The sequence below is a fragment of the Lachancea thermotolerans genome (assembly GCF_000142805.1).
Source record: "Lachancea thermotolerans CBS 6340 chromosome H complete sequence".
NCBI lineage: Eukaryota > Fungi > Ascomycota > Saccharomycetes > Saccharomycetales > Saccharomycetaceae > Lachancea > Lachancea thermotolerans.
In genome coordinates this window covers 594161-621308 of record NC_013084.1, presented here as the reverse complement: position 1 = coordinate 621308, position 27148 = coordinate 594161, and the positions used below count along the sequence as shown (strand labels likewise).

At 49.9% G+C, this 27148-nt stretch overlaps 11 protein-coding genes and 1 non-coding gene across 12 annotated transcripts; 10 read left to right on the top strand and 2 right to left on the bottom strand.

Moving 5' to 3' along the window:
* Nucleotides 1–141: 141 nt before the first annotated feature.
* On the top strand, nt 142–3120 carry KLTH0H07018g (KLTH0H07018p; the record flags this gene model as incomplete). The annotated part of the gene is made up of 1 exon (XM_002556138.1): nt 142–3120. The coding sequence occupies one exon, from the start codon at nt 142–144 to the stop codon at nt 3118–3120; it is 2979 nt and encodes a 992-aa protein (XP_002556184.1).
* Nucleotides 3121–3953: 833 nt separating this feature from the next.
* IES4 (Ies4p) lies at nt 3954–4337 on the top strand (the record flags this gene model as incomplete). The annotated part of the gene is made up of 1 exon (XM_002556137.1): nt 3954–4337. The coding sequence occupies one exon, from the start codon at nt 3954–3956 to the stop codon at nt 4335–4337; it is 384 nt and encodes a 127-aa protein (XP_002556183.1).
* Nucleotides 4338–6450: 2113 nt separating this feature from the next.
* Nucleotides 6451–7779, top strand: EXG1 (glucan 1,3-beta-glucosidase; the record flags this gene model as incomplete). The annotated part of the gene is made up of 1 exon (XM_002556136.1): nt 6451–7779. The coding sequence occupies one exon, from the start codon at nt 6451–6453 to the stop codon at nt 7777–7779; it is 1329 nt and encodes a 442-aa protein (XP_002556182.1).
* Nucleotides 7780–8086: 307 nt separating this feature from the next.
* Nucleotides 8087–12166, top strand: ULS1 (translocase ULS1; the record flags this gene model as incomplete). Its single annotated transcript, XM_002556135.1, has 1 exon — nt 8087–12166. The coding sequence occupies one exon, from the start codon at nt 8087–8089 to the stop codon at nt 12164–12166; it is 4080 nt and encodes a 1359-aa protein (XP_002556181.1).
* A 139-nt stretch (nt 12167–12305) lies between these two features.
* On the top strand, nt 12306–13091 carry HRI1 (Hri1p; the record flags this gene model as incomplete). Its single annotated transcript, XM_002556134.1, has 1 exon — nt 12306–13091. The coding sequence occupies one exon, from the start codon at nt 12306–12308 to the stop codon at nt 13089–13091; it is 786 nt and encodes a 261-aa protein (XP_002556180.1).
* Nucleotides 13092–14843: 1752 nt separating this feature from the next.
* Nucleotides 14844–14915, top strand: KLTH0H06908r. Its single transcript has one exon. It is a non-coding gene; the product is annotated as a tRNA-Glu (tRNA).
* Nucleotides 14916–15273: 358 nt separating this feature from the next.
* KLTH0H06886g (cornichon family protein) lies at nt 15274–15681 on the top strand (the record flags this gene model as incomplete). The annotated part of the gene is made up of 1 exon (XM_002556133.1): nt 15274–15681. One exon carries the CDS (start codon nt 15274–15276, stop codon nt 15679–15681), a length of 408 nt encoding a protein of 135 aa, XP_002556179.1.
* A 104-nt stretch (nt 15682–15785) lies between these two features.
* AME1 (Ame1p) lies at nt 15786–16844 on the bottom strand (the record flags this gene model as incomplete). Its single annotated transcript, XM_002556132.1, has 1 exon — nt 15786–16844. One exon carries the CDS (start codon nt 16842–16844, stop codon nt 15786–15788), a length of 1059 nt encoding a protein of 352 aa, XP_002556178.1.
* Nucleotides 16845–19042: 2198 nt separating this feature from the next.
* Nucleotides 19043–20686, top strand: NGR1 (Ngr1p; the record flags this gene model as incomplete). The annotated part of the gene is made up of 1 exon (XM_002556131.1): nt 19043–20686. The coding sequence occupies one exon, from the start codon at nt 19043–19045 to the stop codon at nt 20684–20686; it is 1644 nt and encodes a 547-aa protein (XP_002556177.1).
* A 1128-nt stretch (nt 20687–21814) lies between these two features.
* On the top strand, nt 21815–22705 carry MET8 (bifunctional precorrin-2 dehydrogenase/sirohydrochlorin ferrochelatase MET8; the record flags this gene model as incomplete). Its single annotated transcript, XM_002556130.1, has 1 exon — nt 21815–22705. The coding sequence occupies one exon, from the start codon at nt 21815–21817 to the stop codon at nt 22703–22705; it is 891 nt and encodes a 296-aa protein (XP_002556176.1).
* Nucleotides 22706–22876: 171 nt separating this feature from the next.
* Nucleotides 22877–24343, bottom strand: OLE1 (stearoyl-CoA 9-desaturase; the record flags this gene model as incomplete). The annotated part of the gene is made up of 1 exon (XM_002556129.1): nt 22877–24343. The coding sequence occupies one exon, from the start codon at nt 24341–24343 to the stop codon at nt 22877–22879; it is 1467 nt and encodes a 488-aa protein (XP_002556175.1).
* Nucleotides 24344–25679: 1336 nt separating this feature from the next.
* On the top strand, nt 25680–27095 carry KLTH0H06776g (KLTH0H06776p; the record flags this gene model as incomplete). Its single annotated transcript, XM_002556128.1, has 1 exon — nt 25680–27095. The coding sequence occupies one exon, from the start codon at nt 25680–25682 to the stop codon at nt 27093–27095; it is 1416 nt and encodes a 471-aa protein (XP_002556174.1).
* Between the last annotated feature and the right edge of the window lie 53 nt (nt 27096–27148).

Below are 27148 nucleotides of genomic sequence, written 5' to 3'. Positions count from 1 at the left end.
GATAGGAACATTTGTTAGTCAAGTGCGTTCTTCGTTTCTGTCTTATTTATATTTTTCATTGACAAAACTCCTTAAGCATCACCCGCTTGATGCATGCAAATAGGGAGGCAGTCGAGCCCATGACGTCCGGGCTTCTAGATAATGCAACATGAAACATTAGAGAGCGGTTCACCGCCCATCAGCTACTTGAAGGATTTGAAAAATGGGAATGAAGTTTTGATAGTTGAAGGTGATATTGTCCATCTGTACAGAACCAAAGATTCAAGCTTTGATACAAGCAGAGTTACGGAACTCAAAAACTCTGCACTCCACCTCTCTTTTAGGCTGGTGAATCCAAAATCGGACTTCTTTTTGGTTCTCGCGTTTGACCTCTCAATTACAGTGTTTGACATCCCAGGGTTCAAGAAAGTTGCAAAAAAACGACTTAAAATCAACGAACAGGATGTCGATCCAAGGAAGACTCTCAGATTTCTCGACAGTGACAGTGAGCAACTTTACTTCAGCTTAAGTGAGAAGCAATTGGTTTCCATCAATAAGTCTGATCTTCTGTCGGAAAGCCCATTTGCTAAATTTATTTCAGTCCATGATACGCCTTATAGAATTGAAAATGCCTTTTGTTTAAACCCAAATAAAGGATTCTTTTGTTTGGCAAAGAGAGACCTAATACAAAACGTCCTCGCATTTGAGGTGATCCATGCAAACACTTTTAGACATAGAAACAACCATTCGCGCTATGATAGATTACTTCAAGAATACACTGCCGCGATGGATTGTGGTTCTTCAGGTGAACTTGGTACATTAGTCGAGATGATAACTTTGGAAGTGCCAAAAACGGTGGTGTTTTTGTTCTCCCGTGGTGTAATAATTTTTAATAACAAAGTATGTGTTTTCGAGAACAAATACGATGAAAACACCAGAGAATCCTTATGTCTCGATGGTTTAATCCCTGGAGCAAGCCTATATCAAGGAGAAGAGGGTTTGAGGTTGAGTATCTTAAGCACAAAAGGCGAGACCATCAGTACCACCATAGACTTGCGTAAACCTAAAAGTCTTCAATGGAATAGTGTGACATTGAATAGTTTCCTCAAAAAACCACTTGACAGCATGTTGTGCTATAAATGCCTGGGTCACGGTCAAATCTTACTAATTTCTAAGAGAGAAGGGATGGTATTTGCAGACTACCAAAAAGAGCGAATACTCTATATTTCACGCTACAAGCGGCCAACGTATCTTGATGCTTTACCACTGGACTTTGGCTTTGCTCAGGTCACGACTGTTGTGGCATGTGGTGGATACAACTCTACGCTCGGGTTCGTTAGCTTTTTTCAAAAGTCGGTCTCTGCAAACACATTCAAAGTTATTGAATTCAAACATTTTGGTACTACTAGAGCAATAAGGGACTTTTGGTTTACCACCAAAGGAATAGTTTCAGCTAGCAGCATCCGGGGTAGTGATAAGTTCTTATTGCATGTTTCCTTTCATAATAAAACCTTAACAAGACCGTCTACAAGATGCGCGCTACAGTTGAAAAATGTGGGCGACGAGTACATTATACTCGACAATGAGCTTGATCTTTATCTGGTTAAAGGAAAGACCACATTCAAGCTAGCTTCAATGGCCAAATTTTCGTCTTGGAATGTGTGTTATATGTCAGCATTTCAAGGCAGTGGAAGCTCCTCAAGCTTATTCATTGCTATATCCGACGGCAAGGACGTGTATATGCTGGAAAATGGTGTTATCGTTGCAGAATATAGTTTCGAGGATGCAAACATCAATGACATATGTTTAAAGGACTGTTCCTCGTCTAAGGGAACTGTTTTAATTGTGACAAATCGTGCAGGCTGCGTCACAATCCTGAACTTTTCTTTCGAAACACATTCATTGAGCATTTCCCTTCAAGTTTGCTTGGGAGAGAACAGAGCTTTCAGGCTTTGTGATATCAAAATGGTTGAATCTGGCACTACGGAACATCAGGACTCGGCGTTTTTCGTCTACAGTTCATCCAAGGTTTTTGTTTTCAATTTATCTCGCAGATGCTTTTACAAATGGATTCCAAAATTTGACATCAAGCTCATTAAATACCAAGGCAACAGTAAGTATGTTGTGCTTACTATGGATGACAGTTTTGTGACTTTAACTTACAGCGGCGCTCTTTCTGCAGAATGGACAACAGAGGAGTTGGTTTCGAAAGATTGGGTATATACAAAAATGGTTCAGCTAAGAAATCCTCGGTATATTTTGTTAGCAAGTCAAACTACAAACTTCAAATCCAAAGTTAGCATTTTTGACACAGAGTCTCTCAACACGATCGATGAGTACATCTTGCCCGATCAAGGCGTTATTAAAGGTGTTATTACGCTAGAGAAACCCTACGCTCAAGAAATATTGATCTCGTTCGCAGGCTGCTCTCCAGAATCAGACTGCTTGCTGGTCTTGTCGGCCTTGAGAAACAAGCTCTTCAAGAGCGGTACCTATAAAACTAGAGGGGCTTCTGCGGCTCTGACTCAAAGGGGTGAGACGATTGCATGTTTGGGAACAACTGTTCTTTTGTTCAAACTTCAAAGGTGCCTAAAAAAACGCGTGTGGGACTTTAAACTTCTAATGAGGCCATTTGAAGGAAGCGGTCCCTGGTCGGTAGATTGCGCGTTTGTTAGCGAGGAAATTCTGTGCGTATTAGATAGAGCGAAAGGCATATGTTTCTTTGACTTAGCGACAAAAACGCCAAGTTTAAAATGTTCGATACAAAGCCTCGCGCCTGATTTTGCCAATGACAGGGGGCATTTTGATTTATTGTTCTCAACTTTGATAGAAGATACAAAACAATCAGAATTTTACAAAATTAATGGCCCGCGGACCGCTAAAATCAGACCTCTTCTGGATCCCATCGAAAAAACGGCTAGGCAGTTATCGATTGTCGTGGCTTGTGGTTCGCAGCTACTAGTATATCCCTGCCATCCGCGCTACTTCAAAAATTCCCAAAATCATTCAAAATGTAAACTACCTTGCGCTAGCGGCCGCATTCCTTTCGAGGATGTAGTGATGTCAACGAGACGGACAGATGCAAATCAATTTCTAGTGTGCACTACTGGGAGGCTCTTAATCACCTCACTGAATACCTAATGATGGTGATATTCTGACTTCACTGGCTTTCTTTTTTGGTTGAGCATCGCTGATACGGCATTTTCATTCAATCAAATACATTACAAAATTACTCTTGAATGTCTTTTCAGTTAGGTGGCTAAGTACCCACACGATATACAGATCCTTCTAACTTGCGGGTTCTGTCAACGAACTGGCTAATGACCACTATATGTTCGCAAGGTGTATTAGTTCCGCTTTTCACAAAAATAACTATGCCCCTTCATAAACCTTTCTAGAATCCTGCAACTTCCAACCCTTTACTTGTAATTTCATCTATCTCTAAATAAGGGATAACCATTTCGAGAATGTCAGCGAAAAAACGTCAAAAAAATGACTTAATATACTCAAGAAAAATTGATAAACCTGATTGGAACCCCTTGTATATGGGTTCAGGCATTGGCGATAAGATGCTACAAAGATTGCATTTTAGTAAATTTACAACGTTGCACGCATTGCATGATAACCTGAAAAACGGCGTCTTTTCTGTGGCCTGGCGTTTCGCAAAAGCTAATGCTTGAACTCAACTTTCGATAATTAGTTTCTGCTGAGCATGGGGCCATCCAAAGTTTATTCTCAGAGCTCGTAATACTTATTGAATTAGCTGTCGCAACTTCGCTCTTCGCGATGAAGGACTTCACTTAACCCGTTAACTCGCTACAAAGCACGTGATCCAAACCTGTCTCTCAGTTTAACTCGTTACTCAGAACACCGTTAGTACCTTGACACGAAATAATTTCTCAAGGTGTTTGTCTCACTTCGCTAACGCCAATACTTTAGCAGCTGTTGCAGAGAAGGCTAAGTTAACAGAAACAATGTCACAAGAAACACAGGAGTCAAAGCTGGATAGCAAACAGCTACCGAAGGAAGAGCCCGAGCCCGAAGTTCCTGTCAATTACCCCGCGCTCCAATGGCAAAAAGTTGAATCGAGCATCCCGGTCCACACTTTCACCAACTACAAGCTGAAGCTCAATGGTTATGTGAGAAAAGACAAGATGAGAGTAGAGGAGCCTGAAGACGAGCCTACTTCTACAACAAACAATGCAGAGGGACACGACGTGGAGCACACCTCTGAGCACGAGTCAGAAAGTGAAGCAAAGAATGATGATGTCAGAGATCACAACACCGAAGAGCGCGCGGGAAGCGCAGACGGCGAGCCCGAAACGAAAAGTGAAGAAGCCCAAAAGGAGAGCGCGTAGGTTGAAGAGTACAGAACCGCTGCCCAGAAGAATTTGAAGCTCCTCTTTTTTCGGAAGTTTTCTCTACTCATAAAGTTCAAAATTTGACTGACTGACGCGCTCGAGGCGGGTTTTCGAGAAATTACCAGCTTGGGCGCCATTTTGCGTTATTATAGGATATCAGCGCTTGAGGCGAGCTAGGCTGTGAACTAACCTCGAAACCCGACGACAGATATTGAGAAAATCACATCGAGGACTGTTGCGAACGAGTTTCCCGATACTTTCAGTCGAGTCTGCCGCCAGGGGCCTTGCTTTTGAAGCGGGCGCTTTGCGAACCGGATGCCGTAGCACATTCAAAAAGAGAGTTTGCATCTAACATGGCCCTATTCCTGCTGTCGGCAATATCCCGAAGAATAAGAATTTCAGAGTTTTCTTACATACTAAGCAGAGAGCGAACTTTGAACCCGCGTTACAGCCGAGGCAGCCGCTGCTCACAAAGCTCCTGCTGCCGGTGGCTCCGAGAGCGCCGACGCAACGCAGATAATGATTAGAGAAACCAATTTAACCTAATTGGGTTCAGCCACCGGTTCTTAGCTCGAGAATTTGGCTCCCTCGCGTCTTCGCCACAGGCTTTTTCTCTTCAATCGCACTCTCCAGAAATGCCTCCAACGCGCCGAAGCTGCCTGCATTCTTCCTGCGCTGCCCGCGCCAGTAAAGCCCCGTGCGCGACGGCGAGCGAGAATTTCGCAACGCGGCGCGAGCAGAGAACCTTCATTAAGCCATTAAAGCGCCGCAGAAGCCCAATCTCGCTTACATAATACAATACCAGGTCATCGCTAGGAACGTCGGCACCTTCCCTCGGCGATTAGATCTTTTTTTTTAGAGACAATCTTCAGGCCCTCGTACAAGTGGCGGGTTTTTTCTTTCTCAACACCACACTCCACCACATGCACGCCGAATGCACCGCCACATATTCTCTGGGTTTATCTCTAAAGACTTCTCTGAGACCTGCAGGTATCGTTAAACGACAGTGACGGAACGGTCCTCCAGAGCCACTGCATTTCCCAGGCACAACCAGCGCGCGCAATACTTTCTACAGCTTACATAACACGAAAATCACGTGCATGAGCCCGATTCGATACCGTGGACTTCGGGGTTAGATGCGTGGGTTCCGCAAGCCCTCTAACCATCTAGTTGCTAGCGACGACTATGAACCTTCGGCAAGTACCGTAGTGCTCGCGCGCCAGCCTCGGTCAACGCTAGCATGACGCTATTAGCCAACGGAAGATCGGTTAGCTAGCTCTACACGCGCGCCCGCGAGGGACTCCGCAGCAATCGGCTACCACACTCGTCTGCGCGAGCTCCCCCAAAACCCTTGTCCTTGCACCCGCCTTTCCCAGTATTTCTCACCTCCCATGTGGCCGCCTGGCACACGCTGCTGGTCTTCTCGCCGAGCTGCTATTTCGTCATTTAACCTGTACTCCTTTTTCTGCGCATGCGACCGTCGTATCTCTTCGCATGCGTTGTGCGAGTCAACATCTTTTTCTTAGAAGCGTCGCTGGCAACAAACGCCAATATACAGAGAAAAATAAACGTTTATTGAACCCAGCATGTTTACAATTATTTTCGCGTCTGAAACGCGACGCTTCATATAGCTTGGTAGCTCACAGGGTTGCAGCACGGCTGTAAATAGAGTGATCCAGAGCGAGGTGGCATGGGATTATAAATAGGTTGACGCACGCCGCCAGGAACTAACAGGGCCCGGAGTGTTTTTTTGTAGCTGGCCAAGATATAAACCAGGTAGCTACGAGTTTTCCCGTACGATACTCTTCTTCGAACCCCAAAAGGCGTTCAAATTTCTCTCACTCTCTACCGCAGTTGTTGTACTCGTTCCAACAGCCCGCAGCGCATTTTCTAATCGTCGTTTCTTGACTGGCTTTTCTGCGTCTCTGACACTCACTGTTACGCAAAGCCATCCTTTCTCTCGCGCGACACAAGCGACAGGCCCGATCGGAACTAAGATCCAACACTCAGCAAGCGCTCTAACCGAAGTTCTCGCAAGCGAAGCAACACATTAGCACTGAGCTCGAGATCTAAGACAGCTCTCTAAAACAACTGAAACACTCGTTCAAGAATGCTAGCTCTCACATGGGTTTACACCCTTTCTGTGGCCGTGTGCGCGGCGCTGGCACAGCCAGTACCCGCCAAGGGCCCTCACAGCGTCCAGTTCATGCACGAACAGAACAAGAAGAGATTCTACGACTACTCCAGCGCGACGATCCGCGGTGTTAACATCGGTGGCTGGTTCGTCCTAGAGCCCTTCATCACACCCTCGCTTTTCGAGGTATTCCGCACCATCGACAACAACGACGAGGGTATTCCTGCCGACGAGTACCACTACTGCCAGGCGCTCGGCCAGGAGGTCGCTGCATCGCGCCTTGAGCAGCACTGGTCTTCCTGGTTCACTGAGAAGGACTTCGCCAACATCGCTGACTCCGGCCTCAACTTCGTCAGAATCCCAATCGGCTACTGGGCTTTCAAGACACTCGAGTCCGACCCATATGTCACCGGCAAGCAGGAGTACTACCTGGATCAGGCCATCGGCTGGGCCCGCAACAACGGCCTGAAGGTCTGGGTCGACCTGCACGGTGCTGCCGGCTCGCAGAACGGCTTCGACAACTCTGGTCTGAGAGACTCGTACGCGTTTCTTGAGGACTCCAACCTAGCGTTGACCAAGGAGGTTTTGCAGTATTTGCTGGAAAAATACTCCAGAGACGAGTACCTAGACACTGTTATTGGTGTTGAACTAATCAACGAGCCTCTGGGCCCTGTTTTGGACATGGACAAGCTCAAGGAGTACTACCAGTTTGGCTATGACTATCTCAGAAACGAGCTTGGCAGAGATCAAATCGTGATCATCCACGACGCCTTTGAACCTTACAACTACTGGGATGACACCTTGGTCTACAACCAAGGTGCCTGGGGTGTTGTTGTCGACCACCATCACTACCAAGTCTTCTCAAACAAGGAACTTCTGCGCTCAATTGATGAACACGTCTCAGTCGCCTGCGAATGGGGCTCTGGCACCTTGTCCGAAGCCCATTGGACTGTTTGTGGCGAGTGGTCTGCTGCTTTGACAGACTGTGCCAAATGGCTAAACGGTGTCGGTTACGGTCACCGCTATGATGGCACTTTCCACAAGGGCGACGACACCTCTAGCTACATCGGGTCGTGTGAAAACAACGAAGACATCAACTCTTGGTCCGACGAAAGAAAAGCTGACACCAGGAAATACGTCGAAGCCCAGCTAGATGCATTCGAGCTCAGAGGTGGCTGGGTCATCTGGACTTACAAGACCGAGACTTCCTTGGAATGGGATCTGCAGCGTTTGATGTTCAACGGGCTCTTCCCACAACCCGTTACTGACAGGCAGTACCCTAACCAGTGCGGTTTCAGTAACTAAAGAAAATACTAACTACGTTGCCTAATTCCGGATAAAGCAAAATAATAGCTTCATTTCATTTTTTCACTTCTCTCACAATCAAGTGCTTCTGGTTCTACACGCACTTCTATTTTCATCAAGGCTTTTCGATTTTATAGTTTTAGTTTCCTTCTCTTTGTCTTAGTTGCATATATGGAAATATTGATCATCACTTGGTTTTGAACTCCCTTCCGGACATCACCCTACACTAATTTAGTGTATCTACCGGTAAATTTTAGAAAGGCAGAGCAGGTAAAATCACCCGCCTTGGAACGCTCAGGAGCTGCAGATGGAGGACCAGCACGCCGAAGTACAGACTAGTGTGCGCCCTGTTCCATCTATTGATTTAACGCAGGATGACTCCAACCCCAACGAAGCCACTCTTGAGAATATTGAAAACCATGAAAGTCAGGCGTCTCCAAGAGCAGCTGTTCAGCGCAGCATAAGGTTACAATCTCTGGATTCCTCGCCGCTTAAGTTCACAGGCCAAAATTTTACTACACAACCGACAACAGGAAAACAGGGATTTTTCGTCCCGCTCAACAAAACTGGTAACTCGAACGGAACCCACTCAGATCCATTAAATGTCGACCATAAAAAGCCAAGTAGGTTTACTAGTGCAAGTCGAGAGGCTAGCCTTCAAAGCCCTGCTTTTGAAAGCGGTGGTGATAGTGTTATACCCGAAAAAGGCAGCTTGTCCGGTGCAGGGAACTTACTAAGCGAGCATAGTTTCAAAAAACGAAAAATTGAAGAGGATGAAGGCCGTCCTGATACATCTTTACAAAATATTCGTGACTTTATTGATCCTAGCAAATCCCGGTACTTTCCTGGCAAAGCTTTGAACGAAGGTGGATCCCTCGCTTCCCCAGAAAATACGCCTGGAGATCAACATAATTCTCAAGGCCCGGAGATCTATAATGGTCCGCCAACCTTCAAACAACCAAGCTCCGATTTTTCCCATGATGAGGATGCCTTTTTTAGCTTCGATGACAAAAGCAATGCTGATCAAAAGCCGGCCACACCTCCGTCTTTAACTCACAATTCGGATTTGAAGGATAATAAGCCTATGGATGGAGCTCTTTCGCCGCCTCTTGGACAAAATCACGAAATTAACCATAATCAGAACGCGCCCATTATAATTTTAAGTGATGAAGAAGAAGACGCTATCTCACACAAATCCACTGAGCTGGTCTCTACAAAAGCGGAAAGTTCGCGCAAGGTTTCTAATGAGGATGTGAAGCACTTTCGCTCTTTACATGAAAGGAATATGAAAGAGCAGGCCGAAACGGAAAAGCATATGCTGAGTCTCAGGAATACATGTCGCGATACGAAGGTCATTTTAAAACGTAAGCTGCAGAAAAGAGATGCTCTAATCAATGAAGTCCAGTCAAAGCTTGATATATTATCTCGAACTTCTTCGGTGTCAGGAGAAGAAGATGTTGCACTATTACAAGAGGAGCTTTCAAGCCTTAAAGAGAGGAGATCGCAGACAATGGTCAAGCTGCGAAAAGTTGAAAACAAAGAAAGCCTAATTGTTGATCAGCATGCAAAATTTGTTGCACGGCTCGAACCAAAGCTTCGTGAATCCTACACAAACCTGCAAAATGCGATAAACAATTACCGCCAAACTCGCATGGTCGAGAAGCGAGCAGTTTTAATGAGCGAAAAGTCTCAACTTGACAGCCTTTTTAGCAACGGAAATATTGATCCGAGTGAGTATCAACAAAGGCTGCGTTTCCTCAATAATGCTTTGAATGACCTCCATTCAACCCAAAGCGCCCCTAATACTGAACCTCATGTGTCTGACATATTTTTCAAATCTATAGGCGTTGCAAGAGATTTGATACTAAAGAACACGGTGCGCTCAGATCAAAACAAGATGTTGATGAACAAGTACCTTGATGTTGTTGAAAACTTTAAGAGATCCTGTGATAAAGGAGTTAGGTACAATCTGCACACAAAAATGCAAGTTGAAAAGGCTATCACTGATCTTTTTAGACACGGTGTTAAGATGCCTGCAGTTTCCAAAAGTCTAAAGAGCATGGGTTTTATTGTGAATCCAGAAGATTACGACGCTGTGCGCTCTAGTGCTCACCAAAGGTCAAATGATGACTTTATGGAAGTGTCGCATGGAAAAGGGGAGGATGATGATATTCTTGAAATTGTTAGATCCCAGGAGGAGCAAAGTTTGGCACATTCCAATCCGCTTCATCTATCCAATATCTACAACATGCACGACAATGATAGTCTACACGATCTTCTCGAGGGCTTGAAGACGGCGGAAACTGAAATAGAAGGTGAAGAACTAACGCCTCCAGAACTTACCGTTAATTTGATGAAGCATCAACGACAAGGTTTGCATTGGTTACTCAGTGTCGAGAAATCACAAAAGAAAGGTGGTCTTTTAGCCGATGATATGGGATTGGGTAAAACCGTTCAAGCGATAGCCCTCATGCTAGCCAACAAATCAAATACCGATAAGTGCAAGACAAACTTGGTTGTCGCTCCTGTTGCTGTGCTAAGAGTTTGGCAGGCTGAAGTGAGAACAAAAGTGAAAAAGACATGCGGTTTAAAGGTCTTGATTTATGGAGGCAGCAATGGTGCTAAAGTTGAGAATTATCGGAGCTTATTAAGACATGATGTTGTGTTGGTTTCTTACCAAACATTGGCAAGTGAATTAAAAAAGCATTGGCCTGCCAAGTTGGAGCAGGATGCCGAGGGTGGAAACATCGCTGATATACCTGATATTAAGGCAATGAATTCTCTCAAGGAGAGAAAGGAGTATTGGTCGCCATTTTTCTGTGATGAATCTGTTTTTTATAGAATTATCCTTGATGAAGCCCAGAATATCAAAAACAAAAAGACGCAATCTGCAAAAGCATGTTGTGCATTAAATTCAACTTACCGATGGGCTTTATCGGGCACCCCCATGCAAAACAATATCATGGAACTATATTCTCTGCTGAGATTTCTTAAGATATCTCCGTATAACAGAGAACAGAAGTTCAAGCTTGACATTGGCAATCCACTAGGAAGGTCCTCCAATGACTATGATAGTCATGACCGCAAACAGGCTATCAAGAAAGTCCAGGTCCTTTTGAGAGCTATTATGCTACGGAGGACCAAAGACTCAAAAATTGATGGGAAGCCTATTCTTGAACTGCCTGATAAAATTATAAAACCTATGGAGGAAACATTGCAAGGCTTGGAGCTGACGTTCTACACGGAACTAGAGGCCAAAAATCAAAAGAAAGCAGAGAAGCTTATGAAGAATCGCAGCAAAGGAAGCTATTCGAATATTTTGACTTTGTTATTGAGGTTAAGGCAAGCATGTTGTCATCCTGAACTCGTTATTCTTGGTGAGCATAAAAGTGAAAGCTCCAAGGTTGCAAATGGTAAAAACTTTCAAAATGACTGGTTACGTTTGTTTGAGTTAGCACGCAATATGCCCGCTGCAGGCAAAGAGACTGTTGCCGAAGGACTTGAAAACATGATATGCCCATACTGTATGGAACAAATGGAGCTCGAGTCATCTGTGGTCATTACACCGTGCGGGCACATGCTTTGCGAAGGGTGTTCGCAACAGTACTTCGAAGATGCGAGAGGCCAACAGAATGCTCGAAAAGTTGTGAATAGCGGGTATCTCGTCCCTTGTCTTGTTTGCGAAAGGTACGTCAATGACAGCGAAATCATAACCTACAAGCTTTATGATCAGGCTGTAAATCAGAACTTAACCGCCGAAGGCTTGAAAAGAGAGTTCAGAAGCGAAATGGAGGCTCAGAAAGACCGCCTCAAGAATGGCTATAAAATTAACTTCGAAACGCTCGAGCCGTCCCAGAAAATCAAGCAATGCTTGGACATAGTGCGCAATGTCTTTGCAAATTCGAGGGATGAAAAGATTATCATTTTCTCTCAGTTTACGACATTTTTTGATCTCCTTCAGCATTTCATTCGTAAGGAACTGGGTGTTCAGTACCTCAGATATGACGGATCCATGGACGCGCAATCCAGGGCAGCTACTATAGAAGGATTTTACAGGAACAACGAGCGCAGACTGCTCTTGATTTCAATGAAAGCGGGAAATGCGGGGCTCACGCTGACATGTGCTAACCATGTCATTCTAGTCGATCCTTTTTGGAACCCTTTTGTCGAAGAGCAAGCTATGGATCGCTGCTACAGAATTAGTCAAACAAGAGAAGTGCAGGTTCACAGGCTCTTGATTAAAGATTCGGTTGAGGACAGAATCTTAGAATTGCAGAAGAAGAAAAGAGAGTTGGTTGAGAGCGCAATGGACCCCAACAAGATCCAAGAGGTTAATCGCCTGGGGCGCCAGGAGCTTGGCTTCCTATTCGGCCTAAACTCCTTGTAGTCATGTTCAACATAGAATGTAACGGCCCTTTTATACCTAATTAAGATAACCCAAGCTTTACGACGTTCATACCATCATCTGACTAAAACGCCCATGTCACGTGCGGTATTTAATTACCTCATCTCTTTTATAAGAGACAATGTGTTCCGAACACCCTTTAGCCGTCAAGTGGCAAAGCAAGATAATAGCGATGGTATCACTTAACAAAAGGTGCACATTTCAAGTCGGTGAAAACCCTGCTGACGAGAGAACTTTAACTCTCTCTTCTGCCTCTAATGGAGGCTACTATATTTCTTTAAGGCCTTTCGTCGAGCCAAAAGGCTCCGAGAGCGAACTTCCATATGAGTGGGCATTCGCTGGGTCCCCAAAGAGCCTTGAGGCGAAAAAAGTCGACGAATTGAGAGATGACATTAACTTCAACTTCGACTTCGACACCAATGTCCACTTGAATGCAGAAAACACACACAGAGGCGTGGTTGAGACGCACTGGAAGAAATGGGAGAGCGGCCTCGTCGAGGAAAGGGGACAAGTGTTTCCTTTTGGCCCTGACAAGCAAGCCGTGAGCTTTTTCGAGCTATGGCAGCCCATTGACGCCACCAGAGACGAATTCGTCCACATCAGTGAGAAGTCCGTAGACCAAAGCGCAGCGCGCTCTGTCGTTTTGGCTCTGGACGACGACAACTACAGAGGTTTGGTGATCACCGTCGGCAAGTGGACTCAAGGAATTCTCTTCAAAAAGGCCGAGCACACCGCCAAGGGCATCAATTTTCTGAGAGCTTGCGAGTCTGCTGACGGGAAAATCACCACCCTGTTGAAATATGGTGTTGACTTTGATAGATTCCCTAGCACTTTCGTTGGCCAGAAGGACGCCGAGCTGCAAGGCGCGGCTGGTGCATTCTGGAAGGTTGTGGAATCTAACCTTTAATTCTAATAGCCGTCTAACGATACATAGAGTCATCAATACCTCGAGACAAACTTCGATTGTTTTCTACGAATGGTGTGTGGCTGTGAGTGTGTTTGTTTTCTTTCTGGTCACAGGGACGCAATTTGTCACGCAGCATGACCCATCCAGCTTCATGACCAAGGTGAATTACATAATACTGTGAGCGGTCACACAAGATGATCATGAAAGCGTGCGAATGAGCGGGAATCTTTGGTGGCTCTACGCCTCGAAACATGTATATAAGAGGTGGCGGTTTTTGAGAGGGAGATGGATCGGACTCTTAGAAAACCAAGATCTCATCGTTCCTTCACCGAGCAAACACAGACTCTATCACATCCAATCACACACACAAAATAAAATGGCTTTTCTAGTATTGACCTCGGAAATCTCCACCCCATTCATCATCCCAACTGTCTCTCCAGTTTCGCCCAACACAAGCAGAAAGAGCAGTTGCACCAGCTTGGAAGAAGCTAGGGCAAACTAAAGTTTAGGAAACATCCTCATGTTTGACTAGGTTTCACGACATTTAGTAGCTGGCATTAGGTTAAGCTGACTACAGGGCATTATTATATAGCATCTGGCACGCGCATATAATCAACATATGGATTAATTGGTCTTTTACTATCAGAAACTGTAACCTCACATTGCGGAGAACACTCGCCCTTGGGGATTCTGAGGGGAAACATGCATCTCATTTTTGCCTGGCTAAAGCGTGCGGCAGGGTTCTAGATGCGGGGTGATTACTCTTTTCTGCATCGGCCCTAACGACGACTCTCGAAGAGCTACGGTCACGTGAGTAACATCAGGTACGAGACGTTATTTTTTAGCGAACCTGGCATGTTTGTCGCGCGCGATACAATGGACTCGTTCTTAACGAGTGATTGTTGGAGCTTATGTCAGGATAATTCAGGCTGAGGGCTCTGTGCAAGCGCCCGGTGATCTTTAACTAGTTGCGATCTAGGCTAGAAGGTGTGATATTGGTTGGCAGCCCTTGGCTGGTTAGGCAGCCAAATCTTGTGAAGGATCCGAAATAGGGTTATAATCGAAGCTTCGAAGTTATTTCAGGGAAGCCCCAGTTTATGTGCAGCATTGGCCAGCCTCAGCAAGTTGGTTTGCCAATCACAGCGACGTCTACCGAGGATGTTCGGTTACCTTGTTTGCTTGGTTCTTGTGGACACGCTTTAAGCATCCGGCTTGGTTTTGCTGAGAGGTGTTGCCTCAGGTCGTGGAGCAAAGTTGGGCGCACGTCCTTCCCAGGATACTAAAAACCCCGGTGTTTCACGGCCCAAGCGTTAGGCTTCACAGCTCCGTTTTGGGATGCCATTTTGCTGTTGTATCGATGACCCTAGAAAGACAAATTTTCATGCAAGCTACGGTCTAGGACAACTTCCTCAATTTGTTCACAAAAGCAACATGGCAGCCTGATATTGCTTCCAGCCATGCTTTTCTTCACAAGAATTATCCGTAGTACTGGGTTAGTTGTACGTGACCGGTGGCAACAGATTCGGCGATAATCGCGTGGAATACAACTCATAGCGGGGCCTGAAAATTCACAACCTTAAGGAGCCTAACCACAAAATCGAACTTCTTCGAAAACTATCGCACGCCGGTCTCTCCTTTCATTCCGCGCCCCGACTTCAAATAAAAAGTCTTGGCGAATATTGCTGGCGCTCCGACAAGCTGCTCTGTTTAGCCCTATATATTGCTACAAGGCTCTACCATAGTTCATGTCCATCCGATATAGTGTAACGGCTATCACACCTCGCTTTCACCGTGGAGACCCGGGTTCAACTCCCGGTATCGGAGTAATTTTTTTGTTAAATTGATGATAGCCGATTTAGACTTTTTCAGAGGAGCGCCCAAAAGTGAGTTGAGAGAACCTGCAAGAGCTCGCGCAACCCAGAATGTGCGCGAGGGAAGACCTGCCCTTTCGGCACCCTCGTGCCGCCAGCACTACCGATAGGTCCTCTGGAAACCGACACATATTTCGGGGCTAATAAGGCCTCGCATTTTCTACGGGCATTATCAGATTATGTCTGAAAAATAAAAAATTTTATAACAGGGGCCGGAGGGGAAGCAGGAAGTATCGTCGGATCAAGTTCATTGTTAGTTCAAAGAGCTCTTCGCAAGTTTAAAATACATATCATCTCAGTCAATAGCAAGAATGGCAGTGTGGCTTTTTGTTTTGGCGCTTGTGCTCAACTGTATCAACCTGTTCGCCCAGGTTCATTTCACGATTCTCTACGCGGATCTGGAAGCCGACTACATCAACCCTATCGAGCTATGTTCCAAGGTGAACAAGCTGATCACGCCGGAGGCGGCGCTGCATGCGTTCATTTCTATCTCATGCCTGCTGACTGGTCACTGGTTCGTCTTTTTGATCAACTTGCCTCTATTGGCGTTCAACGCAAACAAGCACTACAAGAAGATGCAGCTGCTGGATGCTACCGAAATCTTTAGAACCTTGGGTAAACACAAGAAAGAGAGTTTCCTGAAGCTGGGCTTTTACCTGCTGATGTTCTTCTTCTACCTATACAGAATGATCATGGCATTGATTGCGGAGGCCGACTGAGTGAATAGCAGAACGGCGGCTGCTGTACCGGACAACCGCTCATGAGACCCTCGGGTGGGGCGCCTTTCTACTGTATACTGAAATCGTGTATCCGTGTATTCTAATTATTCCAACAGCTTTTCGAGGGATTGGTTGAAGGTTTGTAGTTGCGCCAGAACGCCGTTGTAGGGGTCGAGCACGGCCGTGAGGTCGTCGAGGGCATGGTCTGCATCTGGGGGAGCAGACGCATCGGCGCTAGCGGTGCGAACGTCCTGGGCGAGCGCCTGGAGCTTCGCGTTGACGGCGGACTTCTGCCGCAGCTCTTCGAGCTGCTCGTCGGCGCCGGCGTTTGCCTCCCAGTCCGCGGTTTCGTGCCGCACATCGAGCAAAGTCTGTGTGAGCGCGCTCTTGCGCTTAATAGTCTGTTTGAGCTGCGTCAGCAGCTCGTTGTTTGAAACGTTGATGTCCAGCAGATCGCGCAGGTCCGCCAAGACGGCCTGCACGAAGGTGGAGTAGAGTTTGATGTCGAGCTTGTGCATGAGTCTGTCCTCGGGAGTGGCCGCGGTGTCGAACTCCGCGAAGCACTGCGGTACGAGCTGCTCTTCGAACAGCGAGTTTATAAGCGACGCAACGACTTCGATGGAGGACAAAGAGACGGTGTTTGAGTGCAGGCGTGACAGCGGCACGTCCGAAAATGAGAACTGCGGCGCTGGCAGCAGGGGAGCCGCCTCGGCGTGGCCCGCCACGCCGGGGCTCGCGCCGAGGTCGGCGTTCAAGTCCTCGTCGAGGCCTGCGCCGAGGTCCGCGTCCAGGTCCGCATCGAGCGCGGGCAGCGGCACGAGCGGGGACGGCGACAGCGGCGCGGGCGGCGAGTGCGGCAATTGCGTGGGTTCGCGCGTCAGCTCGTGTGCAGGTGATCCCAGGAAGCCGTCTGATATCAGCGGCGGCGGACTCGACGGCTGCTCGCCCACGGCAGGCCCCGGAGCAGCTGCGACGTCGCGCTCGCGCTCGCGCACCGCCCGCCCACTGTGCTTCGGCCGCTTGGCCTGCGAAATGACAATGCTCTGTCCGGTCCGACGCAGCGCGCTGCCGCGCTGGCGATACAGTAGCTTCACATCGCGGTCCATGAGCATTGCACCGCTCCTCGCGCGCTTGTGGAAGGGTGAGATGCGCTTTGTTGACATTGAAAACGACGTATTACTCGTGCGTCGCGATGTGAGCAACCGGGGCGCGCAGTGGGGTTCGAACGCGGGACGAATATAATCACGGTGTACGGAATACCTTGATTGCCGCCGTGGGCCAAGAAATTCGCCCCGGCGCTGGCGGCGAGTTCAGCGGACGCAGAAGCGAGCTGCGGTCACGGACCGGTCGACTGTGAACCCCGCGACCAGTTGCCGACCAGTCGCCAGCTGTACCCCCTAGCGTACCAGAATCCCACAAAAAACGTCAGGAACTGGTAGTCTATATACGTGCGTTTGCCTAGCATTGCGGTAGTCGCCGCTGCTCGGGCCGCTCGGCCAGCCGCAGAAACCGCCTCTGTCGTTTCCGCGGGCTCGCAAACGGGCGGCGCCGGGCACTTCTGACAGCCTGTCCCGACCAAACTGTCTTGCAGAGGGCTCTTCTGCGGCCCTGCTGCCACACACACACACACACATATATATATATATATATACACAATGCCCCGGCACGGAAAGAAAACCACCCTGCTGATAACCGCTGAGCCAGCTTTTTCCATCACGTGCGCATCACATGTTTGCCACGTGCTCACCACCCGCCGAAAACCCGCCCTTCCCGATCCCAGAATAGCGCTACCGGCGCTCCCGGCGCTGCCCAGCTAACTCCGCCAGCTCCGAAAGACTACTCCAGAAGCCGCCCCGCCTACTCCTAGCAAGACCTCTACACCGCTCCGTCCACCGGGCAACCACTCTTTTCCGGCCGCTGTCGCTCGCCCCCCCACCCAGATCTTCACACTTTCTTCCGCGTATTTCCCAGAGAAACACGCACCCGAGCTGGCATGCACCCTAGTGCACCAACGAGCCGCGGCTCAACCTGCAAACACTACACACGTCAGTCACGAACAGCACTACGGAAGCCACGGCGCGGCGTTTGTGTCACGCGCGGAACAGCAGGCACATTCTTCAAGGGCACTACTGCTCGCACACAGCTCGCACACCACGTAGCGCAGCCCGGTCCGAATCCGCCAATGGCTGGAACAGGCGGCGCTCTCCCCGCCGTAGCCCATGATCCCAACAATGTCGCGTGCACAAACGCAGGATCACTCGATACGCGCGCCCTCGCTCTCCACGGCATTCGTCTCCCGTAACTAGCGACGCCGTGCCCCCGCGGCCCCCGCCCTTCGTGCTCCGGGTAACCACCGCTCTCGGCACTCACACGTGAGACTGCAGCGGCCCGCTGCAGCATGCGGATCCCCCGGCGCTGTTATCTTTAGCAGCCCCCACGGCGTTCTGCGGTGGTGCTGCATCGAAGCGACCATGGCTTCCAGAAGGCCGCGTACTGCAAGGCGCACGTGAGCGGACGGCCGCTTCCTCCGCTCCGCGCCACAGCCGCGGCCGCGAGGGCGGGTGACAGGTCACTCCGCACGGAACGCGTGGGCGCGCCTCCCGCAGCAGAAAATTTTTATTTTCGTCGCTTCTCCCCTTCTTTTTCCCCGGGCTGCGAGGCTAGACGGCGAAAAGCCAGACAGATGTGATTATAAAGGGCTAGCGCCGGAAGCCGCAGGAGCGAAAAAATAAACCTTCGGCGGTGCGCGGTTAGAGAAACGTAAAAAAATTATATTTGTATATATATAAAGGGAGCAGCAGGGACAGAGCTGCCGATCTGCACAGCGGAGACCACCGAGAAGACAGAAGTCGCGATCGAGAGTGGGATTTTAGAAGCGAACGCACCGCATTGGAAGAGCGCCAAGCTTGGTTACCGAGTTTCGCGCGTTTTTCAAGTTTTTTTCAGAGTCTGAGTCGTGGGAGCATTGAACGTGTGTGCGGAAGCGCGGACGTGGCAAGCGACCGGGCAGGACGAACGCAGCAGAGCGAGCGCAGTGTCCGAGCAAGCGCACGCGGAGCGCGCGGGGGGCGCGAGTAGTAGCGGCGGCAGTGGGAGCAGCGTGAGCAGCGTGAGTGGCGTCAGTGGCGCCAGTGGCGCGAGTAGTGTGAACAGCCCGGAGCTGTACGCGAGGCAGGCCGCAGAGGCTGGCCGGCCGGGCGAGAGGTCCGACGACCGGCTCGGTGACCAGCTCAGCGAGCGGCTCGGCGCGCTCGAGTTGGACGCGCATCAGCCGGACGAGCCGGCCGATGCGCGCGCCGTGATCCCGCAACCGCCTTCGTCCACGGTGCAGACGTCCTCCGAGCCGCCGCGCACCCTGTGGATGGGCGACCTGGACCCGTCTTTCGACGAGGCCACGATCCAGCGCATCTGGGCGCACCTGGGCAAGCGCGTCAGCGTCAAGCTCATCCGCGCCAAGAAAAACCTGCTCATCCCCTGCAGCACCAGCAGCACCTTCAGCGACACGCAGCCGCAGGCGCCCGCGCCTGAGGGCTCTGGCGCGCTGCGCGCGCCCGACGCCGACGGCGCTGGCCGCAAGATCCACATCAACGGCGTCTCCTTCATCGACCCCAACACCACGCAGCTACACCACGCGGGCTACTGCTTCGTGGAGTTCGAGAGCCTCGCAGACGCCCAGTGGGCGCTCACGCTCAACTCGACACCGCTGCCAGACATCACGTGCCCCGGCCCGGCGGCCGCAGACATGGCCAGCCCCGCGGGCAGTCCCGCAGCTGGTCCCGATGCCTCGTCGCCGCTCCGCACCAATCCTACCGGACTGCGGAACTTCCGGCTGAACTGGGCCTCCGGAGCCACGTTGCTGAGTGCCATACCGTCGACGCCAGAGTTCTCGCTCTTCGTGGGCGATCTGTCGCCCACCGCTACAGAGGCGCATCTGCTTTCGCTGTTCCAGAAAAAGTTCAAGAGCGTCAAGACCGTGCGTGTCATGACTGACCCCATCACGGGAGCCTCGCGCTGCTTCGGCTTCGTGCGCTTTGGCGATGAGCAGGAGCGCCGCCGCGCGCTCGTGGAGATGAACGGCGTGTGGTGCCAGGGCCGTAACTTGCGGGTCGCCTACGCGACGCCTCGCAACAACGTTATGTGGCAGTTGACCCAGCCCCAGCATCAACAGCGCCAGCCTCAGCATCACCAGCACCAACACCAGCACCAACAACAACAACAACAACAACAACAACAACAACAACAGCTGCATCACCAACAGCACCAGCAGCACCAGCAGCACCACCACATCCAAAACCACCTTTCCCAGTACCATCAGCACTACCAGTCCATGTCGCAGAACAACTTCCAGTTGGCCTCCCCAGAATATACCCAGGCCCCTCTATTAATGAGAACTGCCTCGTCTCTGGTCGGCAATAACTTGATAAATTTCCCTGCGACAGACTTCGTCTCGGGCTCTGACGCTCCGTATATGGGGGTGCCCTCGATGCCACCTTCTCTAGCGCATGCTTCCGCTGCGGCCTCTGGCGCAGCATCTGCGCCTGCGCCTGGCAGGTCGCCGTTCACTAATCCAAACAACACAACTGTGTTTATCGGGGGGCTCACGTCGCACACATCAGAGCGGCAGCTTCACTCGTTATTCGCGCCCTTTGGCACCATTATAAATGTCAAGATACCGCCTGGAAAGGGGTGCGGCTTTGTAAAGTACGCCTACCGTATTGACGCGGAAGCCGCAATTCAGGGTATGCAGGGTTTCATAGTGGGCGGCAACCCAATACGGCTGTCATGGGGCAGAACTTCTACCGATACTAGCAGACACCCTGCTATGCAGGACATGCCTTCCTCGCTACGAAACGTGGCTTCACAGCGCGGGCCTCAGGTTTGGAATTCGGCGACAGCGCCAACGCCAACTACCGCTGTTTCCATGTTTGCATCTCCACACATACAACGACAGGACTCAGTCACGCAGGCTGGCAGCGTTCCTCCTGTGCATCCGTCGCTGTTGTGAAATTGGGTTACAGAAGTATCAGAAAAATAGAAAAAAAAACCAAAGAAAGGAGAAGCGGGAGCCGGCTTTCAACTCGCATGGACCTTGTTCCGACCGCCCTCGTTCCTTTTCCATCCATTCCATCCGTTGTTTAATATTGTAGTGTTTGGCGTGTTTCCTTGAAAATTGTTATGGTTATTAGTGCTTTTTCGCAATCTAAGCACATCAGGTTGTGAACTTTTTTATGCTTTACCTTTAATCGTTGTGCCCTTCAGTTCCTAACTGTGCAAAAGTCTCTCTTGCGTGCAGATCTGGTTTAATCAAACCTGTTTTGTAATTATTTACTGACATTAGTACTTGATCGATCTTTAGTTATTGCGCGGGCGCCGCAGAGGCGCTCAGTTGTTGCTGGTCTTCTTGGTGGCCACAAAACCTGGCCACGATTGACTTTTGGGAGTGCAATTGGGCTGGACCCTTTCCGCTTTCACCTTTGAAGACCCGGAGGGACAGTGATGTGGTCACTACAAAACCTCCACATATTTGAGGTATGTTAAGCGACAGATACTCAGAGCTAATCAATGACAAACCCAGTAAACATAGAAACGAAGTAGAATCTGGTCATGGTTGGGGTTATAAGGGCCATTGAAGCCCTGCCAGCCGTCAGCACAATCCTCGGATTTTGAAAGTGATGAAGTTACGTATCTGTTGACTGTTGGTCTATTGGTGTCTCTTCTGGGGTCAATCCGGAGCTAAAAAAGTGAATGTAGCAACTGGCTTCCTCCTTACAAGCCTGCTACATTTAGTGCACTCTTCAGACAAATCAAAATAAAGAAGTACTAATTCATTCAAGCAATTAGAACACAGCGCAATTCTGTTATTATAAAAAATCAGCACCTAAGCGTGCAGGGACTTAGCGATAATGCCCGCTTAGCCTAGAAAATCATACAGGAAGTGCGTGTTGAAGGTCCTAATCTTTCGCGCTAGACCGGTATTAACATGATCCCATATCTCACGTGATTTCACGAGTTCTCATCCCTGTGGATGAAAAAGCGCCACTGCGGTGTGAACAGCGGCACACTTATAACCGATCTCTTCTGATGTGAACCTGAGACTCGACAGCACCAATAGCTGATTACCTGCGCGTATTCAATGCTTTCCCTGCAACTCGCACATCAGCTTTCCGGCAAACACATCCTCCTTGTGGGGGCTGGCGAGGTCGCCATGACACGAATCCCGAAGCTCCTTCCCACAGGTTGTAAGCTTACAGTAATAGCGCCCGAGATACATGGCGATATGTGGAAGCACTTTGATGTGCCTGAGGATAATGACACAGTAGAGCATACCGATGAGCATTGGAGCCCTGAAAAAAACAAGATCTTTCAGATATTTCGGCGCGGATTCAGAAATACAGACATTGTGCTCCACGGGAATGGCTTGACAGACAATGCTGACGCGCAGTCCTTTTTGAACGGGGAGCTGGATCCAATTGAAAGTTACGATCACAATAAAGCAAGTGGATGGCACATGATTATGACGTGCATACCGGACCCAGTACTAAGCGAGAAAATCTACCGCGGTGCGAAATTGGTTCTTGGGCAGCACGTCCTGTGCAATGTGGCGGACAACCCGCCACTGTGTGACTTCTACTTTGGCAGTAATGTGACTCTGGGGAAAGGCGGTAAACCCATTCAGATTATGCTTTCCTCCAACGGTAACTCCCCGCGATTCACAGCTTTGTTGAAAAACGAAATTGAGCGCCAGTTTGGGGACCTGCCTATTGGCGAGAGCGTAGCGAAACTCGGGCAGCTTCGTGCGCGTATCCGGAAAATATCCGAAGAGCGCTGTCCTGCATCACTGAGCAAGCCAGAACTTATCAAATACAGAATGGAGTGGATACGCAACTGCACTGACGCTTTCGGAGTGTCTCACTGCCATGAGATTAACGTGGACAAAACCGTAACATTGTTCGAAGATATGTTCGCAAGCATGAGCTTAGAGCAGCCTGACAATGAAAAGTACATGAAAGAGTACCTCGAATGAGAACTGAAGAGCAATATATTCGTATAAATTCTATGATAATAAATGACAATAGGCAAACCTGAACGTAAATGAAGTTTTAAACGAGTGAGTGGAGCCTTGATAGTTTTTCATAAAAAGTCTAGGGACGAAAAACAAAAATCAAAAAATGTGTATGATAATTTATCCCTAGCTTTATATCAGCTTCTTTCCTTCCAGGGACTCACCTCTTCTAGCAGCAAACTTGGCAGCAGCGTCAACACCCTCCTTAACAACAGCAACTCTCATGGTAGCGAGAACGTTGTGAGCGGCGTTAGAGTGCAAGTAGACACCACCGTTGAAAGCCTTAGTAGCGTCCTTGCCCAAGGCAGCTTGGATCAAGGTCTCACCACCTGGGTGCTCAGTAATGTAGTTGGAGACATCGTGCACGATACCAGAGATGATAACCAAACCTGGGTTGGTCTTGATGTTTTCCATGAACTGCTGCTTGTCCCAAACTGGAAGCTGAGTCAAAGGAGTACCCCAGTTCAAGTGGGAACGTTGACGGTCAATCTTCTTTTGTTGCTGCTGGACCAAACCTTGCTGAATAGCGTTCTGAGAGAACTTCTTAAGGTTGAAGGACAAGCCGACCAGGGAGCTGAGGAAGATGAAGACCTTGGTTGGGTCGTATTGGTACCACTTGATGGCGTTTCTGTAGTCGGTGGGGAACTCGTGGTGGAAGTTGTGGTAACCCTCACCGAAAGTGACCAAAGCAGTGATCCAGTTGTCACGAGGAGTTCTTCTGTCGTCGAATGGCTGGTCACCCAAGTAGTGGGCCAGGGAGTTGATGCAGAAGGTAGCCTGTTGGATGGCAAAGACTCTGAGGACACCACCGTAGACGAGACCGCCGATGAAGTCGTTGAACAGGTACTTGCAGAGAAGAGCTGGCAGAATGAAAGCGCTGAAAGCCATGATTGGAATGTAGTGTCTATGTTGGAATCTGACAATCCAGTCGTCGGTCAAGTCAGCAATGTCAGCTCTGGCACGGTACTTAGGGTTAGGCTGCAGCAGCATCCATCCCATGTGCGAGTACCACAGACCACGACGAGCGTCGTAAGGGTCTCTCACGGTGTCTGTGTAACGGTGGTGGATTCTGTGAGAGTGGCCCCACCATTTGATGGAACCCTCGACAGAGGCGGCGCCGAAAATGGCAAAGAACAACCGCAGAGGCCAGCGCGCGGAGTAGGCGCGGTGCGACCACAGACGGTGGTAGCCCGCAGTGATAGACACACCGCCCAAAACGTAGTACGCGATGGAGAACAGCAACACGTTCATATGCAAGGGCACCTTGCCCGACAGAGCAAAGTACCAGCCGGCCAGCGGGATACCCACCACAAGCACCATGTTCAGCCAGTTGAGGTGCTGGTGCCAGTTGTGGATGGTCCAGGGCTGTTCCGAGATGTGCTTAGAGTTCTTGTAGCGGTCCTTCTCCTCCTGGTCCTTGCGCAGCAGGTAGTCCATGTTGGAGTCCTTGTCGAAATCCACGTTCACCATGTTTTTGGAGCCCATCAGCGACCCCAGCCCGTTGACCACGCGCACGGACTCCTTGTTCGCGCCCGCAGCCAGGATGTTGGCCTTGACCAGGTCCACCTGCTCCATCTTGTCTGCTTTTGTGTCAGCCATAGTGTATTGCGAGTGGCTGCTGTAGTTGTGAAAACCTTCGATGTTGTAAGGTACTGTGTAATGTCTTGCTAAGAATTTCTGTCAGATGCTGAGAGCTCTGTCGTCCTTCTTATATTCCTGTCGTACCTGTCTGGCTCGTATGTTTCACGCAACCTAAAATAATACCACTTTTCAGCTGCCCACCACGATTCCAACAAACATGCGTCTATATGTCTTGCCCGATAAATGTACGACTCATATATACCGATATCAGCTCTGAAGGGCCAGAACGGACTCTGCCAGCCTCAACCCTTTCTCGTTGGGCTCTAATGAGGTACAAGCGCCGAATCGTTGGGCCGGCCCCTGCGGCATTTTCTGCGAGAGCGCGAGACCTGGGCGCGGTCGGGCGCAGTTCTTTTCCGCGTTGCTTTTTCTTGTTGGGAAAGGGGAGCGATGCTAGTCACGCGGAACGGAGCTGAGCCAAGAAAAGAAGGGGCGGTGGCGTGGGCGACGGCGCCACACGAGGTACGGGTGTAGGGCGTGGGGTTTGGTGTACGGGTGGGCAAGGCGAGAGTGGTGGTGTCTGGATTTGGGTGTCTGGGTGTTTGTGGTGTTGGGCTGGGTATGGGGTGTGGGTGCCAGACATAGGAGGCCCGAAGGCCACGTGACAGATGTGTCATTTGTAGATCGGTGCCATGGCAGCCACGGTTGCGACGCGCAACCGCGGGTTTAAAGTCACGTGACTGACCCTGCTGCTCGGCGGACTATAACCTGCGATACGAGCCTGGCGCAATTCGCCCCAATTCGGAGTAGCTCTGGTCACGTGAGCGTCTGACACGTCTTGTCATTTTGTCCCCGAGCGTCGCGGGTCTTGTGGCGCTGTAGCACGGCCTTTTTTTCGTACTGGGCCAACTGGATGTCTGCGGGGGTGGTGCCATGGTTTACGCGACCTTGTAGCTCTTTCGCTAGCAGTAGGTCTTGGTAAAGTCTTTAGTTTCCTATCTCCTTTCCCCCACACAAATAATAATTTTCTCCGCAATCGCAACGTTTGGTGCGCTTCGCGTACAGTGAAAGTTGAAGAAGAGTCCCAACACGCGCACCGGAGTCGGACGGATGGATCGCCGCCAGTCCAGCCATGTGAGCTGTAAGTCCATCGCCGGTGTTGTCTCCCGGCTTTCGCTCGCCTTCTTATCTTGGAAGCACCGTGTCACGTGACGGACACGTGCCCGCTCAGCTCATCGCGTCGTTTCCCCTATGCCTGAAAATTTGCGTTATATTGCACAATGAATGATCAACGACTCTATATACTCCTTTAAAGGAGCACGCTCCGCACAAGAAGCCCACCCCGCACAGAGACATGAAGGACATTTCATCCCAGCCCCCGAGCAACAGCAACAACTCCAGACACGCCTCCATCGTGGAGATGCTCTCCACGCCTCCGGCCATCCCTCAGCAGCCTCCCTCAAACGTCGAACTCGAGGCTATTTCCCTGTCGCGCACTGGCAGCAGCGCGTCCCTTGACTCACAGATGAGCGCGACCACCTCCTGTCTCACCAAGGTGCACACGCAGAAATGGCAGCACATCCCGCTCTCGCAGCTTATCGAGCAAAACAAGCTGATCTTCGTCGACGCGGCGATTTCTGTGGAAGAGGCCTTCAACACCTTGGTGCGCCACAACCTCACATCCGTGCCGGTCGAGCAGTTCCCGGGCGACATGAACTGCTTCACATTTGACTACAATGACTTGAACTCCTACCTGCTTCTGGTGCTCAACAAGATTCAGGTAAACGACCCCCAGGTTGCACGCGACTGCCAAATGGGCAAGCCTGTGCCTGTGGGGAAGATCGTGAAGCTGACGCCGAAAAACCAATTCCACAAGCTGCGCGAGGTCGACAACCTCACCACTGCCATGAGCTTACTGGGATCTGGGGTACATCGCGTTGCTATCACCGACCCTGCCTCGACTCAAATCAGAGGTGTTCTTTCCCAGAGACGCCTGACTAAGTATCTGTGGGACAACGCCCGCCAGTTCAGCAACCTGCAGCCGCTGCTCAACTCCAGCTTGAAGGAGCTGGGTATCGGGGTTCTGAACTCCCACACAGCTCCTACCAGCAGACAATCGCGCGTGATCTCTATCCAAGGCGAGGAGCAGCTCATAATGGCCCTTTTCAAGATGCATACTGAGCGGATTTCATCCATTGCCGTTGTTGACCACCAGGGGAACCTTCTGGGCAACATCAGTGTCACGGACGTTAAGCACGTAACCAGAACATCCCAGTACCCCCTTCTACACAACACCTGTCGCCACTTCATTTCAGTGATTCTAAACTCCCGTGGCCTGGAAATGGGCAAGGACTCATTCCCTATTTTTCACGTTTACCCATCCAGTTCTCTAGCAAGGACTCTAGCAAAGCTGGTCGCAACTAAGGCGCATAGACTATGGATAGTCCAGCCTGAAAACTCTGGCTCCTCAGCTTCCTCTTCTTCCCTGGCGGCGCCCTCACCACAGTCCATCCCAATCAGTACACAGGCCAGCAGCAGCAGCGATCATGAAAACTCCGGTAGATCCGGTTCTCCTATAAGCGTCAAGAGCTTGGAGGAGTCTTCGCCTACTACAAGCACGCCGCTTTTTGAAAAGGAATATCGTACTGGAAAGCTTATTGGTGTGGTCTCCCTCACCGACATTTTAGGGCTGCTGGCCAGGAGGCAGACTGAGCACACACAAGTAGATCCCCAAGCTGCCAGAAGACAGAGAGGAAGTGTAGGTGTGTAATAATTCAAAACAGTTCGCCATTTCAATCGACCCTGCATCATCGCCGTATTTAC